The following is a 16,861-nucleotide window of genomic DNA, read 5'->3' as shown; positions in this document are numbered from 1 at the left end:
CTGGGATAAAAGTAATTTCAAACGGAACAGTGTGGCTGTCACTTTTATCGCGTGGCGTTTTGGATGTTGAACATTAAGGCTTGCACTGTGCTTTTAATATTACGTGCCTCATTTTATATTTGTTTATGGATCCAAGAAAACAAAAGACAGACCAGCACCTGAGGACTCTGAGGTTAGAGAAGCAAAACATGAGCCTATTAGGTGCTTTCATATGCATTTTCATATTCTAAAGGCAAATCAAACCAAATTAGTCACGCTAGCTGGTGTTTATTAACAGTTTATCAGGCCAGTTTCCACAAAAGGGCATGATTTAACGCGATTGTTCAGCAACAGTCGGGGGTCAACAACGTTTAGTTTTTTCTGATTTCCTTTTATCAAAATAGTTTATATATTCTTTGTTGTCAAGATGAAGGCAAGCTAATTCTCATTTCGTAGATTACCATCCAGCTGGACCCATGGAGCCTTAAAAGGAAATACTGCTGAGTCAGCATCTTAAGCCTTCCAGGGGCACCTAATTATTAGAGCGACACAAGTTAAAATGGAGTATTACAGGAGGATGGAGTCCTAGGAAAGCAGACAAGACTGACTGGAGGAAAATGTTGACGTTAGTATAAATCAAAATGCCACCTAGCGAGGCATGGCATAGAGATCCATAATGGCACATGTCAGACCGTGAGAGGATATGATGGAGGTTGATGTGTACCTTCACTATTATTTCTACTCTCACTTATTTGTTTCTTGAATTATGTCATTTTGTATATTATACTCAATTATACTCTATCCAAATTCATTTGTTTTCCATTTTCATTACATTTGAAACAACAGTCGTAAACTGATCATAACACTCACCATCAAACAGAGAGCTCAGTCAGAAGATAAGACTGATATTCTGTTTGTGAAGAGTAGAGATCGATATGTTGTTGCACTGAAGAAAGAGGCATGACTTTAAAAAATAAATTCATGAAGAAAACATCTGCCGCGCCATATAGAAAAATCTTAACTTTATTTCAAAGTCTACTGCACTGAATTTTGAGAAAAGTCAGTAATGGTTATGTCCATATTTTTTGGTTGGATATTTTGTTGTATTCACTTTTTTAGTTTTCTTCTCCTTTCTTTAAGCCTTTCTTTTTCGTCTGTTTTCTGTGCCTTTCTCTCTCTCTCTCTCTCTGTTGCCCTATTCCCTTGTGTTCTGCCTTTTCTTGTCAGTGTACTTGTGCATGCTGATGGAGGGCCAAAGCAAATCACTGTGCTGGGCTACGATTGATATTCACTTCAGAGCCACGGCGCAGGGGAGCGGGGCATTGGGGGGGGGGAGTCGGGTGGGGGGCAGGGGGGGTGGAGGGCGATGCGATGCGCTAGGGCGGGCTCACCATGGCACTCTGTGGGCTTTTGTTCCTGGCAGGTTGGACAGGCCTTCACTGCAAGGATGACATTAATGAGTGCCTGCCGCAGCCATGCAACCAAGGGATGTGCATCCAGAACGATCCAGGCCATGGCTACACCTGTTTCTGTCGGCCCGGATTTGTGGTGAGGCTCGTCTGCTCCTCCTCCTCCTCCTCCTCCTCGTCCTCTTCATCTTTATCTCCCTCTCTCTGTCTTGTCCCCTTCTCTTGGCAAGACATAAGGGAAACAATACTGTTTGTCTTTCTTGTGTCAAGTGTTTGTCTTTCTGTCTTTCTCAGCTCCCCACACCCACACCCCCAGCCTCAACCCGCTTCCCCTACACAGCAATGGCCTTTTGTTTACCCTTGACTTTCTTGGGAGCGGGAGCTTGCTGGATTCTGTAGTGCCCCAAACCCAGAGGCCCTCTAGCTATAATTGCATCTGCAGCTCGACGTAAAGCTAATTTGCACCCGTATTTAGGTGGATTTCAGACACGCACCGTGGAAGGAATTCTAATGTTCTTCCCGCACAAAGCCCCATTGTTGGCAGGTGGCAAGTTGACCGGCCTGTATCATTTGTTGCAGCATATTGCATCAAAGACGTTTTAATATTACATTTATTGAAGGTCCCTTCAAGTCATATGTGTCCTCTGTCGCAATTATTACTGTGATCATCAGACAGGAAGATGGAGGGAAAAAAACACACCCTCGGGACTCGGCGCTCACGTGAGCATCGGCAGGCCTTGCATCAGAGCGCCAATCAAAAGTGCTTAAATTCAGCCAGTATTTCAATATCAAACGACTGCATCACACGTACAATGTTTGGTGTATCACCTGGGTCCCCAGAGGCATGAGAAATATGTTTGCATACAGTAGTGCTATATTAGATGTCTCATCTGAATCAAAGCAGAAGCCACTCGTCACTCGCAGCCAGCTTACCTACAAGTGTGCTGCTTCCTCTCCCAGGGGAGCCACTGTGAACACAATTACGATGATTGTCTGCTACACCCGTGCCCCGACGGCTACGCCTGTGTGGACGGCATCAACAGAGCCAGCTGCGTGCCTGATGAGCCCGGTGTCCTGTCTGTGCCAGCGACGGCGCAGCCCCCGTGGGGCCCCGGATCCGGCACCCTTTTTCCACTGCCAACCGCCACCATCCTGCCAATTCCTGTGCTGCAGAACACTGAGCCAACAGGTAGGCCAGGCTTTTTTTTATCTTATTTATTCATGCGCACTACTAATGTAATTTACAATGTAACATAGCCAGCAACAAGTCAAATTAGTTAGAACCCTTAATTCCTAACCAGGGGTTCTCTTGATCTATAGCTATGCATGTTGTGTCTTCAAGCATTCCAGGAAAAGTGTAACATTTCAGTTATGAGGGCAAACTGAGCAATTCCTTCAAACATCTGTTATACTTTTAAATAGCAATGCAACCCTCGTTGTCTTTTCTCAGGGTGTGTTGTGACTCCTGTTGGTACAACCTGACATACATACATACAATCTGTATTTTACATTGGTGTGTCTGTAGCATGATGGAGTAGTTAATTTAAACTCAACACTTTACGTGCCGAATGTGGAACACTATAACTGTCCGTAGGTTCTTTGTAGTAAATATATACAGTATATTATATCAGTACAGTGTGCTGTCAGATGAGATGTCAGGGGAGTACAAGGGGTGCATGTGGGTAAGGTTTCAATGAGGTTTAGTAGTCTATGTACAACATGATAAATACAAGTACACAACTATTCATTACTGAAGTGCATTGTAACAAGGAGACTTAATATGAAGTGGGCCCACACAATGGAATTAGTGGAATTCAGGGTCCTCTAAGGGCAGTATTTGATTGTGTAATCTTACCACTAAAAGTCATTGGTCTTAATAGAATTCAGTGTGTGTGTGTGTGTTTGTGTGGGTGTGGGTGGAAGGGGTGGACTTCATTTAATTTCCCTGTAAGTGTTAAGATTTGGTTAGATTTGATTGCTTTCTGAAGACATTACACTTGCAGTCACCACACGGAGCATTTGGGCCCGGCTAAAGCACTCTTAATATTCCCTGAGGCATAGGTGTGTTTTGAAACTCACTGAAGCATCATGGAGCAGAGACCCTGATATAATAGCCAAGGAAACTCAACCGGCACAACTCCTATTTTGTCTGCTCCCATAGGCAAACTGAACGACCGTTAAAAGTCCATTGTATAAAGATTTACTCCTCTCACTGCATTTATGTTCAGCGAGTCACTGCTCTGAAACAATTAAATACACAGTTTTGGTCATATCATGCAAATAATTATGCAATGGTATTGTGCATTCACAAACTTCTCTATCACTATCCCTGCACTGTTTACCTGATGTGACATGATATGATTCAGTTGAGTTTCAAATCTTCAACTAGTTTTGCTAACACTGTTGTGGCAGTTAGAATTAAAATAGTTTTTAAAACATTGTAAAAAAAAAAAGTTTGCCTTTTGTCTGTAAAATTTGAAGGGGCACTGATGCCATTCTGTTTAGTTTATATGAAAGTAGTATGTATCTGTAAGTATTGTTATTGCCACAGTAAACATGGGGACAATTTTAAATGTCACCATTAGTACTATTGCAGTCTTATTTAAAGGGACATTTTCAATATAACCATCACAGACTGGGGTTTAGTGGCCAGCATATTTAGATGGGGCGTCCTCTTGAAGTTGATGGAGGTAGAGCGGGGGCTCTCCACACCTCCTCTGCGCTCCTTTCAAGAATGTCTCGGTGTCTGCTGGAGTTTTCCTCAAGTGCGGAGGCTGAGCAACTGAGTGATCAGAGACGGATCGTGCAGACAGGTTGAGATTGGGGTCGAGATCGCCGGCAGATAAACCGCGCCGAGCCGCTGAGTTATAATCTCGAAGAGGCTCTCTAAATCCATCATCAATAATGGATTTGGCCATCAGTTTGACCTGCTCTGATGAGGCTTATTTGATAGATAGATGACCTGATCTCCTACAGGCTGTGTATTGTTTTGACACTCTCCAGTGACCTGTGAGCTGGCTCTGATGCAGTGTGCCCAAGCCCAGGACAGAGGGCTGGAGCGCTGGACCAGCTCCACTCAGCTCAGCTCCTGTGCACTGACATGAGTGTTTACATTATGTGTTTTATACCTACATACTGTTTAGTTATCTATCTATCTATCTATCTATCTCTTTCTCTCTCTATCTATATATATATATACTGTATATATACATTTTACAGCCATATCACAGTGTGTGTGTATGTATTGTCTGGATTATAGTAGATAATAGATATGGCTGTAAACTTTTAGTTGTATAAATGCATAATGTAGTTACTCAAATCCAATAGAAAGGATGCCATTTAAAGCATTTGTCATGGCCGTTTATGCAGACAGTTAAGGACAATCATGCACAATGTGGAACAAAATGTTTAAAGACTCACAACTGACAAACTACATGATTGTGCTTTGATTTCCCCCTGATTTCCGTTTCTTTGATGGATGTAGTGTGCTTGATTGTTATGCTTGATTGTTAACATAATATACTTAACATATTCTACTAATCAGATGCAGTCAAATAAAGTGAAAAACTAAATATTTCAACAAACAGATTTCCTATCTGATATTGGTTATTAATAGTCATCCTGACATTAAGAGTTTATAGATGCTATCTGTTATTACTCAAGGTTCCGTTTAATCTTGCATAATATTGTTTTCAGCGAAGCACCATTAATTAGTGTGGTGTGATCATTTCATCATTAGACATATTAAGATCTTATGATGATTGTAAAATAGCACTACTATTGGCACAATACCAATGAGGTCTCCAAAATCTCATGAATATATCTATGTAGGTCGCTCTCTAAAAACAACCAGTGCCCTAGGTACAACTATAAATAGATTCTCATGGCACTCAGTGAAACCTCTGCACACACTTTGTGCCATCCTGTCTCTTCTATTTCTACCTGAGAGCTCAAACAATGTGAACATGAATTTCAAAGGATACAAGAAAACTAGGAGAAGTTAACTTTTTTTCCCCTAGTGTTTTTTTTTTGTGTGTAAAAAATGTTTAATGTTAAGCAAACAGAAAATAGTGCTGAGGCTGTTGGCTAGCTGGACAGAGGCACAACCTCCAGGTGACCTGCAGTGGACTGTGTGTAGGTCAGAAAAAGTATGATAAATCACTTCTTCACACTATGCTATCACTTCCTAACGAATAAGGAAGGCACATTATTTACACTCTCTATGTCCTCTGATGGGGGTCTCTGTGACCACAGAAGCACTGCTATTTCACTTAACAGTGATATCACTCGGACATGATTTAGACACTGTAAGGACTATGCCTTAAAGGCCCTGCATGTCTGTCACCTTAGCAGGCTCGTGTTTAATCGGGTGCGGTGGTGACTGAGTCGGACAGTCTACTCATAACTCCACTGTTGAGAGAAAGCTCCGCGATAGATCACGAGACGACAAGCTCAGGCGCCCACCGCAGGGCACCGGCACCTGCTATCACTCGCAGCCAGATGGGACTGAGAATAAATAGCATTAGCCCCCAAACCTGAAGCCCTCGAGATTAGCATGTGGTCACTACTAAGGTGTCTCATTTCCATTTACTGTCCTCACAGCTAATCCTAATTATTTAAAAAATGTTTTTTATGTTTTCTGTAAGCTGTGGAAATATTTCATATATACGACAGTTTCAGCCACAAGCCATTTGCAATACAGTGAATCTAGGTGTGAGGGACCGGACGGGAGGTCGCGACTGGACTGAGTGGTGTTGTTGGGAAGAAGGGTGCAGGAGATGGTGGCTTGTATACCCAACTATATTCTCATTTATTTACCTGGGGGAATTCTTTTGTATCCACCCCGAAACAGGTCTATAGAATAAACAAACAAATATTTACAAACACAAAAGATGGCCGCACTCAAAGTGCTACAGACATAAGGGAGAACTAGGCAGATCCTTGAGCATGCTAGACACAGATTCACAGGTTCAGAAGGAACATCTTTACAGCACAGGTTCACTAGGAACATCTTTACAGCACAGGTTCAGAAGGAACATCTTTACAGCACAAGTTCAGAAGGAACATCTTTACAGCACAGGTTCAGAAGGAACATCTTTACAGCACAAGTTCAGAAGGAACATCTTTACAGCACAGGTTCAGAAGGAACATCTTTACAGCACAGGTTCAGAAGGAACACATCTAAAGCCCTAACAGTATCCACACAGCTAGATACTAAATCCACTTCACCTCACAGCAGGTAAGTGTTCTTAAACGCAAACGCCTTTCCCAGTCTCTCATGCCTTCTTGCAAAGTTCTCCCATGGCCATCTCAAGTGGTAAGAAAAAAGTCTCTCCTCATGCACATGAGGCGCCTTTTAAATAGGGCCGCCAGCTGAGTTCAATTGAGACACTTTGGTCTTCCGGGTCCAGCCACTATGGTGGGGGAAGCCTGGATCGAACCATTGTGGCGGGGTAGTCCACCCCACACCAGGGCCAAACTCCTGATGAGACAGTGAGAAGGGGAAGAAAATGTCACCTTCTCACACTAGGTATTTTATCAATACCAGTGTTTCACCCTAGAGATATGACCATAGAATCACTGGGACCCTGCTATCCTCTATGAGGTGCAGAAACAGAACAGGGTCATGTATTTGCAAAACTAAGTAAACTACTTAGAGTTTTGTTGTACGATTAGTTGAATGGATTAAACGAACTGGGCTAATGCTGCAAACTTTTCTTCTGAAGACTCTTTTATGAATTATAATTATGCTGACAGTGTCTAAATGATGTAGTGTGAACTCTTTTGATGTCTTTCTTTCACAGTCTCTCAGGTGGATCTCGGTGTCATGCTTGTGTCACAACAGCACTCTGAATATTCATGAGCTAAGGCCTCTCCTTATTGAAATATCCTTCAGGGGGAAAAGCAGAAAGACTAATTTGCTGAAAAGCAAAATGTAAACTGACTAAATCACTTAACAAACTATTCATCCTAATCTGGGCTTGCAAATAAGCAGAACCTGTGACACTGGTTGTTAAGTGCCTTGCATATCAAACAGCACAATCTCATCACTCTTATGTATATTGCACTACCCTTCAGCTCCAGGAGAGCCATTGTATCCGACAGAGCCAATAACTGACAAAGTTACCTGCAGCGATATTGCACATGTTTGATAGTCCTAGTGGAACAGAGGCGATTTGCCTAGATTGACACTCAATTCCATAGCTGCAGGGTTCAGAGACAGAAAGGGATGAAATAGTCACTACAGTGTTTTTGCGCCCCTTTCGAAGGTTTGGTAAGTGATGTTTACCGCTGGGCTGTCCTAACTGACTTGGTCCCTGATTGACTAAATATACGGTGTGGTGATCGGTGTAGTAGGTTATTGTGGTGATCGGTATAGTAGGGTAGCCTGGTGATCGTTGTAATAGGGTAGTGTGGTGATCGGTGTAGTAGGGTAGTGTGGTGATCGGTGTAGTAGGGTAGTGTGGTGATCGGTGTAGTAGGGTAGCCTGGTGATCGTTGTAGTAGGGTAGTGTGGTGATCGGTGTAGTAGGTTAGTGTGGTGATCAGTGTAGTAGGTTAGTGTGGACAATCAAGCTTATTACGTCCATTCACCACCCAAAGACTGTTGCACTGCCACTGCAAGCCAGTAGGGGTGTAGAGGGGCGTAACAGTGTCACATACCAAGCTTTAGTAAAAGATGGATGGATAGATAGATAGATGGATACTTTATTAATCCCGAAGGAAATTTAGGTCATCCAGTAGCTTATACACTTAACTTAACTCACAAACATACATACACAAATCACAGTAGAATCACAGTAGAAAAACAATACACATAGGGAGAACATGTTCACAGGGAGTGGGGTGTATACAGATATTATACAGATATTACAGTGTGCAAAAATTGGTTGTGTCAGTGTTGATGTTCACGAGGAAAGTAGTGCAAAGAATGCAGAGAGATAGTGTTCATGTGCTTGTGTGGATAGTGCAAGGATTGAGTACTTGTGCTTGTGTGTGTGAGGATAGTGCAAAGTGATATAAATAGTACAGTCTGTGCAATGGGCTAGTATAGCCAGTAAAAGAGTAAAAAGATAAAAAGATGGACAGGGATGGAAAAATTAAGAGCTGAGAAGAGGAGGGGAGACTGAGGTAGACTCATGCAGAGAAGTCCATCTCCCTCCCCCTCCCCTTCTGCGTGGCATTGTAGAGTTGTATTGCCCTGGGGACAAAGGACTTTCTCAGCCTGTCCGATGAGCATGACAGTGACAGGAGTCTGCCACTGAAAATGCTCCTCTGTCCGTTAAGAGTACTGTGTAGTGGGGTGGTGGTCATTGTCCAAGATGGTCAGCAGCCTACTCAATGTCCTTTTCTCCGCCACTGATGTTAGGCAGTCCAGTTCCATGCCAACAACAGCTCCTGCCTTTCTCACCAGCCTGTCTAGTCGCCCTGCATCCCTCTACTTCATGCTGCCTCCCCAGCACACCACAGCACACTGGCAACAACAGACTGGTAAAACATGCGCAGGAGTTTGTTGCAGACATTGAAAGACCTCAGCCTCCTCAGGAAGTAGAGCCGGCTCTGACCCTTCTTATAGATGGCATCTATGTTGGCTGACCAGTCCAGTTTACTGTCCAGATGAACTCCTAAGTACTTGTAGGTTTTGACCACCTCCACACTGACACCCCCGATGGAGACTGGTAGCAGAGGAGGCTGCAACAACCACACGCTCACAGCACCACCGGGCATAAGAAGCACATATCGTTCACTAAACAAAGAGCCTCCCTTACATTCCACCATTCGGATTTAAATAGACCAGGTGATCACTGACATCCCAGAACACAGCCAGGCAAACCTGTCATTTAGCTCAATCAATCAGATTGATTAGAGCCGGTCAAAGTACCCTATAAACCGGACATGTGGAAAGACGGGGAGCTCACCCGACCGTGCGTCATGCACAACTAAATAAGAAAATGAAAATACATGAGAGCGTGTCAGGCAACACAAATAAAAACAAAACAATAACGTAAAAGAACCCACGTACACCTTGGTTACATTGAAGGCAAATAAAGGCCACACAATATAAAGAAAAATCAAAGATGAATGGAAATCAATTAAATGAGTAGTGCAGTGTGAATCACATTGTCACAATCGGCTGTTCAGGGCATCAGGATGATGTATTTTTCAGGGAAGGAAATAAGCCAGATTGATTGACCACACGACTGTTCTGTTTTTCTTTTTGCACGCCGTGAGGCTGTTTCTGGATTGAGGCCAGAAGAAAAAGAAATAAAAGAAAAACAAGTCCTCCCCCTTCACCCAGAGTCAGCACATGGGATACATGGATTGCAAAGGTGTCAACGTATTCAGGAGACGTATTGTTTTTTCACTGTTGTAGACCTAAGAAAAAAATGCATAGGCAGCAGTGGTCTGTCATTTCACCCGCTCTTGTACACCTAACAAAACAAGTGGAAATCCATGTAAGCTGAGATGTGAATGGGTAACAGTAAAGAACACACAGTCCTCTCATATCAAGCGAGTGCCATTTAAGAATGCATTTTTCATTCAGGCAGGAATACTGTGCCAGGTCAAGCCAGCAGGCCAGCCGCTCAACATCCTTCTTTCTCTCCCTCTCTGCCTCACTCTATCTCTCTCTCGCTCCATCTCTCTCTGTGTCTCTCCCTCTCTCGCTCTTTATCTCTCTGTGTGTCTCTCTCCATCTCTCTTTCCGTGTATCTTTCCCTTTCCTCCTCTCTCTCTCTCTCTTCCCCTCTCTCCCTCTCTCCTTTCTCTCTATACAGCACTTACCGTATCACTATGCTATCATTGGACAGGGGATTGCACTGTGAAACTGCCTCGCCATCAGCTGGGAGGCCATAAGTAAATCATTACCTGGTTGCACCTGTAAATGCTAATTTGCGCATCTTCCCTTCCCCCCATACCCTCATTGCATCCACGTCCGCATCCCCTCATTACAGTCTGACACCCTGTAATGGTAGTTAGCGATGCAGATGAGCCAAGTCAGGAATTTGCATGGGTAATTAATGAGCAATTGCAGTGTTACGAAAAGAGACCCCAAATATGCTGTCCTCTCTCCAACTGTGAGCTTGCCTCTTGAATGGTGAAAAGCACCTGCTTTCCTGCCTTTTAGGCCCTTTTTACAATTCTTTGAAAAAAATTACCTTAAAGGAATGCAAACATTGGGCATCTTCCTGTGATGTAGAAAAAAAAAAAAGATTGCCGAAGGGGGGATATAATTTCACTCCTATTCGCAGGGAGTCGGCATTGAAAGCGAGAAAGTTGGAAGCTGGCGAGCCTAACCAGTTAGTGCACAAAAAGTGGAACCTGGGAAAGAGACTGGAGCTAACTGCTAATTAGCCATTCCAGTACCTCCTGGCTGTCGCCTAAGACTGCATCAAAGCCTACATCAGACCAAACAAGGCTTTAAAATTAATGAATGGCTTTGTCTCTGAGGGGTAATTTTCCATCATCAGCACAAGCAAAAGCTCAGTGTGACAACAGGGGGAGGAGATAGCGCAGCCTCAGTCACAATTCATTCAATTCTCATTAATTCCTCAGATCACAGCCTCCCTCTGCCCCCGATAATTCTCTCATCTCCGCTCAGATGTTAGCTGCCCAAGCAGGTATTGGTCGTATCGAACTACAGCATGTACAGACAGATTTATGCGTTTCTGTGGGAACCAAACGACAAAGAGTAAATCCAGCATGCTGATTAGTATATTGCAGCCCCTTGAATGATGGGCTGTTTATTGTCGATGTGCTTCGACACATTTTATACCTTATCGTAAAAGCAGCAGGTTTCGTCTGATGTCACTAGCAGACCTACAGTATGTGAAAAATCAGGTACAGTTTTACTACGGAGGACTGACCTGGGTGTAACCATCTAATCAGCAGAAGAGTATGTTAGTGCAGCCCTAAAATTACAGTCTGTTTGCCTGGCTACTTAGTGCACGGCTATGCACTCTTGCTCCTTCCCCCACTTTATTTGAATTCAGCTGTGTGGGATGAATGGCAAATATCCCACATATGTGTATTATGTGCAAACAGTAATTGCAATTGTCCGTGAAACGATTTTGAATAAATGGATTGAAGGTTTATGATTAGTAGGGTGATATTCTAATTAGTGAATCATTTGCTGGCTATTGAAAGTAAACAAACGCAGTTTCTTAACGGGAAGGTTGTTCACTGTGTCACTTGGAGCCTGTCGTTTCCTTCTGCTTTGGCCATTGCCTCTCTTTTAAGCATCTCAAAGATTGTATCCACTCAGAACCGACTCAGTCAATCTCAACTTGTGTGGCTTTCATTTGTCAGAGTAAATGTGATTGAGTCTGGTATTTCATATTCCAGTGTTATAGAGGCAATGCTATTTGCATTCAACAGGCCTTGTTTTTTTATAAGCTATAAAACTGTCATTTCTATTTAACTGATCAAACAAATACTTGGCTTTTCAATCAGATGAAGCTGTTTTGTTTATTACATTGTAGAGATGATTATATGAATGGGCACTATTGTATGGCCCTCAATTTTACATACTTGACATGTCAATGAAACCCCCCAGACATTATAGTAATGAAACATTGCTTTTGAAATGCCACAATATTTACATGATATTTTATTTTAAAAAACTGTTTTAAACCTGTTATTTGAGTTACATATGAACGCCTACAAAGCCTCTCTTTGTGTATGCTGACATCTCACTGGGAATGGAGTTTTAAGGCAAATGCATTCGGAGGCTTGCTCAGCTCCCCCACACTGTTTTGCTTCGTTTCCGAGGCGTGTTCCAGTAAAGCACACAGGAAACAAACATGAATCAGGGCAACATTGTGTTGGAGTCACTGCGTAGGACTCTTTTCCTGAGAAAAAAATTGTAACATTTTCAACAAAATGAGACACTCATTAGGCATAAACTAGCTTAGCGCTCCGACAAAATTGTGCAAGTCTGATGATTAAGTCTGCTAAGTTGTCTGCTTCACTACCCCCAATAAAGCTCGGAGCTGGTGCGACTTTCACTGAAATGTCCTGCAATTACCCGGTAAAATGGACGGTAGAAGGCAGGGTTATCACAACTTACAATGAGCCATGTAATAAACCTGCCTCTTAGCTAGATATCTTCTCCCTGCCTGTAGTGCTGGAGTCACTTACATGCTTCACAGCTTGTGGCAAAGCCAAGAGGTTTGCACACTGATGAGACCTAATACAGGTAGATTTGGTGCCTTCTTTATTGATAGCTTGAGCAGCACTTGTGACTGTGAAAGCACTTGCTAATTAATGCGCAGATGTAAAGATTTTTTTTCTGTTTGCATGTGATTATCATAAATGCAATGTTAAGTATGCACTGGTTGAGCTATTTACTTATGAGTATTTTGTGCATTACTGCAAGGGCTTTATTCAGGGCATGGTTTATAAGGTTATTATAAATAGTGTGAGTGTTGTATAATGCTCTTGAATTCGCAGAGGGTCGGCGCAAAGTCAATGTGATGATAATGCTAATCAGTGTGAAAAGCCTCTGTTTCAGAGCACAGAGGTCACAACAGCAAAAAAAAAGAAATAAAAATAAAAACATACTGAACAGCATTCACACGAAAAGCTGTGAGTTATTCGCCCCCCTGGTTAACACTTACACGGAGGGTCAAATCCATGACAAGAAGGTCATGTACAGAACAGGCTTACACATCTAATTTCACAACATAATGGTGTCACACATGCTTCTTAAACTTTAATTACAGCTTAATTATTTAGTATGTCATTATAACATGGGGTAATGTGACTCTCCTACAAGAGTTGCTTGATGGAGAAAACCAATGGGTTTAAGAAAATACGCTTTTTTTTTTTTTTTAAATAAGAAGCTCCAATGTCAAAAATATAGTGGCAATGTGTTGTTCTAAACTAGAAAGAGTGTTATACATAATCAGAAGTAGCATCATGATTACTGTTAGTGCATGAACAGTACTTCTTTCAAATGCGTCCTTCTGGCACTTGTGCAGATGTGTTTTCATAGAGGTCTTTGGTCGATTCAGCTTTGATGCTTGGCTGTATTTATTGTATCAGTGTTAGATTTTACAGACAGACAATTCAAGGGAGAAAAATGGAACCACTGAGACAATGAGTAGGTGGATTTGATCTTGTTATTTCAAGATATTAAGTCGTTATTTCAAGTTACCATCTCGTTATTTCAAGATATTAAGTCGTCATTTCAAGACAATATTTCAAAATAGCAAGATGTTAAGTTGTAATTTCAAGATACTATCTCATTATTTCAAGATAGCATGTCGTTATTTCAAGACATTAAATCATAATTTCAAGATAATATCTTAAAAATATGTTTTAATATCTTAAGTATATCTTAAATATATGTAATGGCTTCTGAGCTACCTCAGCTTTGAGTGTCCTTTATTTGAAAATCTCTAAAATACCTCCCTACCTGACCTGTGGCGCTGGTTTATCCAGATCATCCTAGTGGTCGGTGAGGATTACGCACCGGTAGCTCTGGCGCTGACTGAGCCCTTGCATTCAGTTCAGCGTTCAGTGAAGCCTGCCTGCTCCGAAAAGCCCAAATGAAGAGACCACTAACACCCCTCCATGAGGGCATTAACACACAGTTATTTGTGTGACCGCACGCCACTCTGTGAGGGCAAAGGCATGGCCTCTCCCCCATGCTCACTGCCTGATCCAGCGCTGCTCGGGGCGCTTGCCTTCGGCACTCTCTCTGTGGCAGCCACTCTCTGTATGGTTTTGCCATTGTGTTCAACTACTGAATCATGGTGTGCTGTTGAACTGGTATTTTACTGAGCGTTTCAAGGGCATTGTGATCTCTGAGGATGGACTAATTTGGAGGGGAACGGAAATGACTGGTATTGTGTGTTCGGAGTGCATGAACTCAGGACCTGGACTCATACATGAACACGAGTCCATAGTTTTGTGACTTGCATCACCACCGCTCAGATATTTCTCAGTTTTGAAAGCCCTTTTGTGGCAGATTCAACAAAGCTGTACACTATTGGGTGGACCTTTCACCCTTTCCTACTTCAGAAAGACATCACATGACGGCTTGCTGAACACAGTGAGACAATGGCAGTTCGGTAATAGTTGGCATTAGAATGTTCATGCTGCTGAAGAGTGGTGTTTTTAGATGTCTTAAAGTGAAATATTACCTAAAACATGCAGTCACTGTCATCATTCAGTGCTTTGTGGAATGTAAGACGCAGATGTGGTGGTAACTCAATAATTATCAATTCACAATCTGGAACAAGAAAAAAAAAAGCACACCAATTTATAATAATGAGTTGTTATTGCTTTTTTATGAACTCACCAAGATAACATTTAGATTAGATTAATTGGATTATTATTCAGACAGGTTTTATATCCGAGCACAGCAGATGGAGTGCAGGTGGTGTTCTTACTGTATGTTGTCATGGCAAAAAAAGCGTCAAACTTTGAAAGCTGCTTAATGATTTACCACATTGTAGTCATTTAATGATATTGGCAACTTGCCCGACACATTTTGAATTGGGTTATTTTTATATTGTTACCTCCACAGACGTCAGCTACGTGAGGTATTCAGGTGACTCCTACCTAGAGTTCCAAGGAGTTGACCTGGGAACGGCGAGCACAATCACCATGAGATTTCAGACCCTGGAAGTCAATGGCACTCTTCTATATTCAGACCAAGGACGTGATGTCAGTGCCTTCTTCTTCATTAAGCTCTTCATCCATGAAGGCACACTTCAGGTAATGCCATGTGTGTCTAATGCACAGTGCCATTAAGTTGTGTTATTGGGATAGGGGTTCCAAGGTGAACTGTATATATTGTGTATATTGAGTGAACGTGTATGGCATGGACAGGGGATGCGGTTGGCTCATGCATGTTCATGGCAGAGCCAAGTAATGAATATGAATATCTGCGTTGCAATGAACACACTCTGGCTGCAATGAAAGTGAACTTGTAAACAGTTCTGTTGAGTTGGTGAGTATAGACCAATGTAACCTTTAAGCCTTCAAAGAACTCTTGTGGTCTTGCTAGATAGCACTGGACCGCGACTGAATATCAAGATGGCCATTTGCTTAAATGTTTTTTTTTTTACTTCAAATCAGTTGCTTTCTCTGTTTGTGTTTGTGCTTCCACTCTTTGGTGTTTTTGAGCCTTTGATCCATTTTAATATAAGCCTATAGATAAAATCTATAGATTTACAACTTCCAATAGGAATCCTCCATTTGCTTCCATTTGCATCTTCATCACATCAACACACAATTATTTGTGTGATTGCATATCTCTTACTGCTATACAGTTCAAAGCAAACAAGGGATTGCATAGAAGTACTGGCTGCAGGCCTTAGCGTAGGGGAAAAGAGCTCTTTAAGCGGCTGATAATGTAATCACTTCAGAGGACCACACTTCTAGGTACTGAAAATATTTGATTTATGTGAGCAAATCTGCTACAACTGTGATTCCATTGCTAATGGGGAAAACCATAATAATCTGTGTCAAAAAAACACCTCTGCCACACATTGACTCAAGTGTTCATCATTGCACTGTGACATTGTAAGACTCATTTCCTTAGTCTTGGTCACAGTGTCAATGCTGTCCTGTCTATGATGTGTGTGTGTGTGTGTGTGTGTGGGTGTGTGTGTGTGTGTGTGTGTGTGTGTGTGTGTGTGTGTGTGTGTGTGTGTGTGTGTGTGTGTGTGTGTGTGTGTGTGTTTGTGTTTGTATGTATGTACTGTATGTAATATTTATCAGGCATTTTTGCTTCCAATTTCTGTTAGATGTCAGTGTTGTTATGCAGGGGTCTTCTATGTGTCTCTTCCAAACAAAATCCCATTTGTTCGTCTGTATTCTAATTCCACTCCAGTATGACTTCTCATGCAACCAAGAGGAGGGCATTCGCCAGATCAATACCAGCATACATGTTGCTGATGGGGCAGAGTATCTGGTTCATGTCAGGTAAGGTTATTTTCTCATTTTCAGTCTGCAGAATGACAAACATCAGAACAGGCACTGTGTTTATTAGCTTTCCCTGAACTCTGTGGCCTTTCAGAAAGCATTGCTGGTGAAGCAACATAATGAAAAATTAGCGGTGGTGTAGCGGGTGAGGCTCTGGGTCCCTCCTACAGTACGGCCAGGCGGTAATGGGCACAATAACATCACTTCTGGTTTGTCCATTTATTCATCAGGAAGGCTGCTGCATACTGCAATTTGTATAACAACCCATTGGGTTATAATGAATCTTGGTCACAAAACTTTGGTTGGGTGGCTGCCTCATTTTCAGCCTAACTGTGGTACCAGGGCTGACTCTGATGGAGAAATTATGTCAGAGGAGGTGAAATAGGATGCAGTTTGTTTGCCTGTTGTTGTCTGGCATATTCAGTGCATGAATATATTATGCAGGGGGTGTTTCAAAATGGCCATGTTGATCACAGCTTTCAAGTGCCGTATGAGAGCTGGCAGCTTTCAAAAACTGCACACATTCCGGCTACCTC

At 42.3% G+C, this 16,861-nt stretch overlaps 1 protein-coding gene across 2 annotated transcripts in view; it reads left to right on the top strand.

The window, feature by feature from the left end:
- The window catches only part of eys (eyes shut homolog), a 181,098-nt gene that overhangs the window by 89,546 nt on the left and 74,691 nt on the right, over nucleotides 1-16,861 (top strand). For both annotated transcript variants that reach the window (XM_012816935.3, XM_031578529.2), the window contains 4 exons: nucleotides 1,403-1,527; nucleotides 2,349-2,577; nucleotides 14,923-15,113; nucleotides 16,234-16,325. In XM_012816935.3, coding sequence (XP_012672389.2) covers nucleotides 1,403-1,527; nucleotides 2,349-2,577; nucleotides 14,923-15,113; nucleotides 16,234-16,325 — 637 coding nt within the window. The remainder of the gene's footprint in view (nucleotides 1-1,402; nucleotides 1,528-2,348; nucleotides 2,578-14,922; nucleotides 15,114-16,233; nucleotides 16,326-16,861) is intronic.

Source organism: Clupea harengus, chromosome 13 (assembly GCF_900700415.2).
Source record: "Clupea harengus chromosome 13, Ch_v2.0.2, whole genome shotgun sequence".
NCBI lineage: Eukaryota > Metazoa > Chordata > Actinopteri > Clupeiformes > Clupeidae > Clupea > Clupea harengus.
Note: the sequence above shows the minus strand (reverse complement) of the source record. Positions and strands in the feature narration are given on the sequence as shown.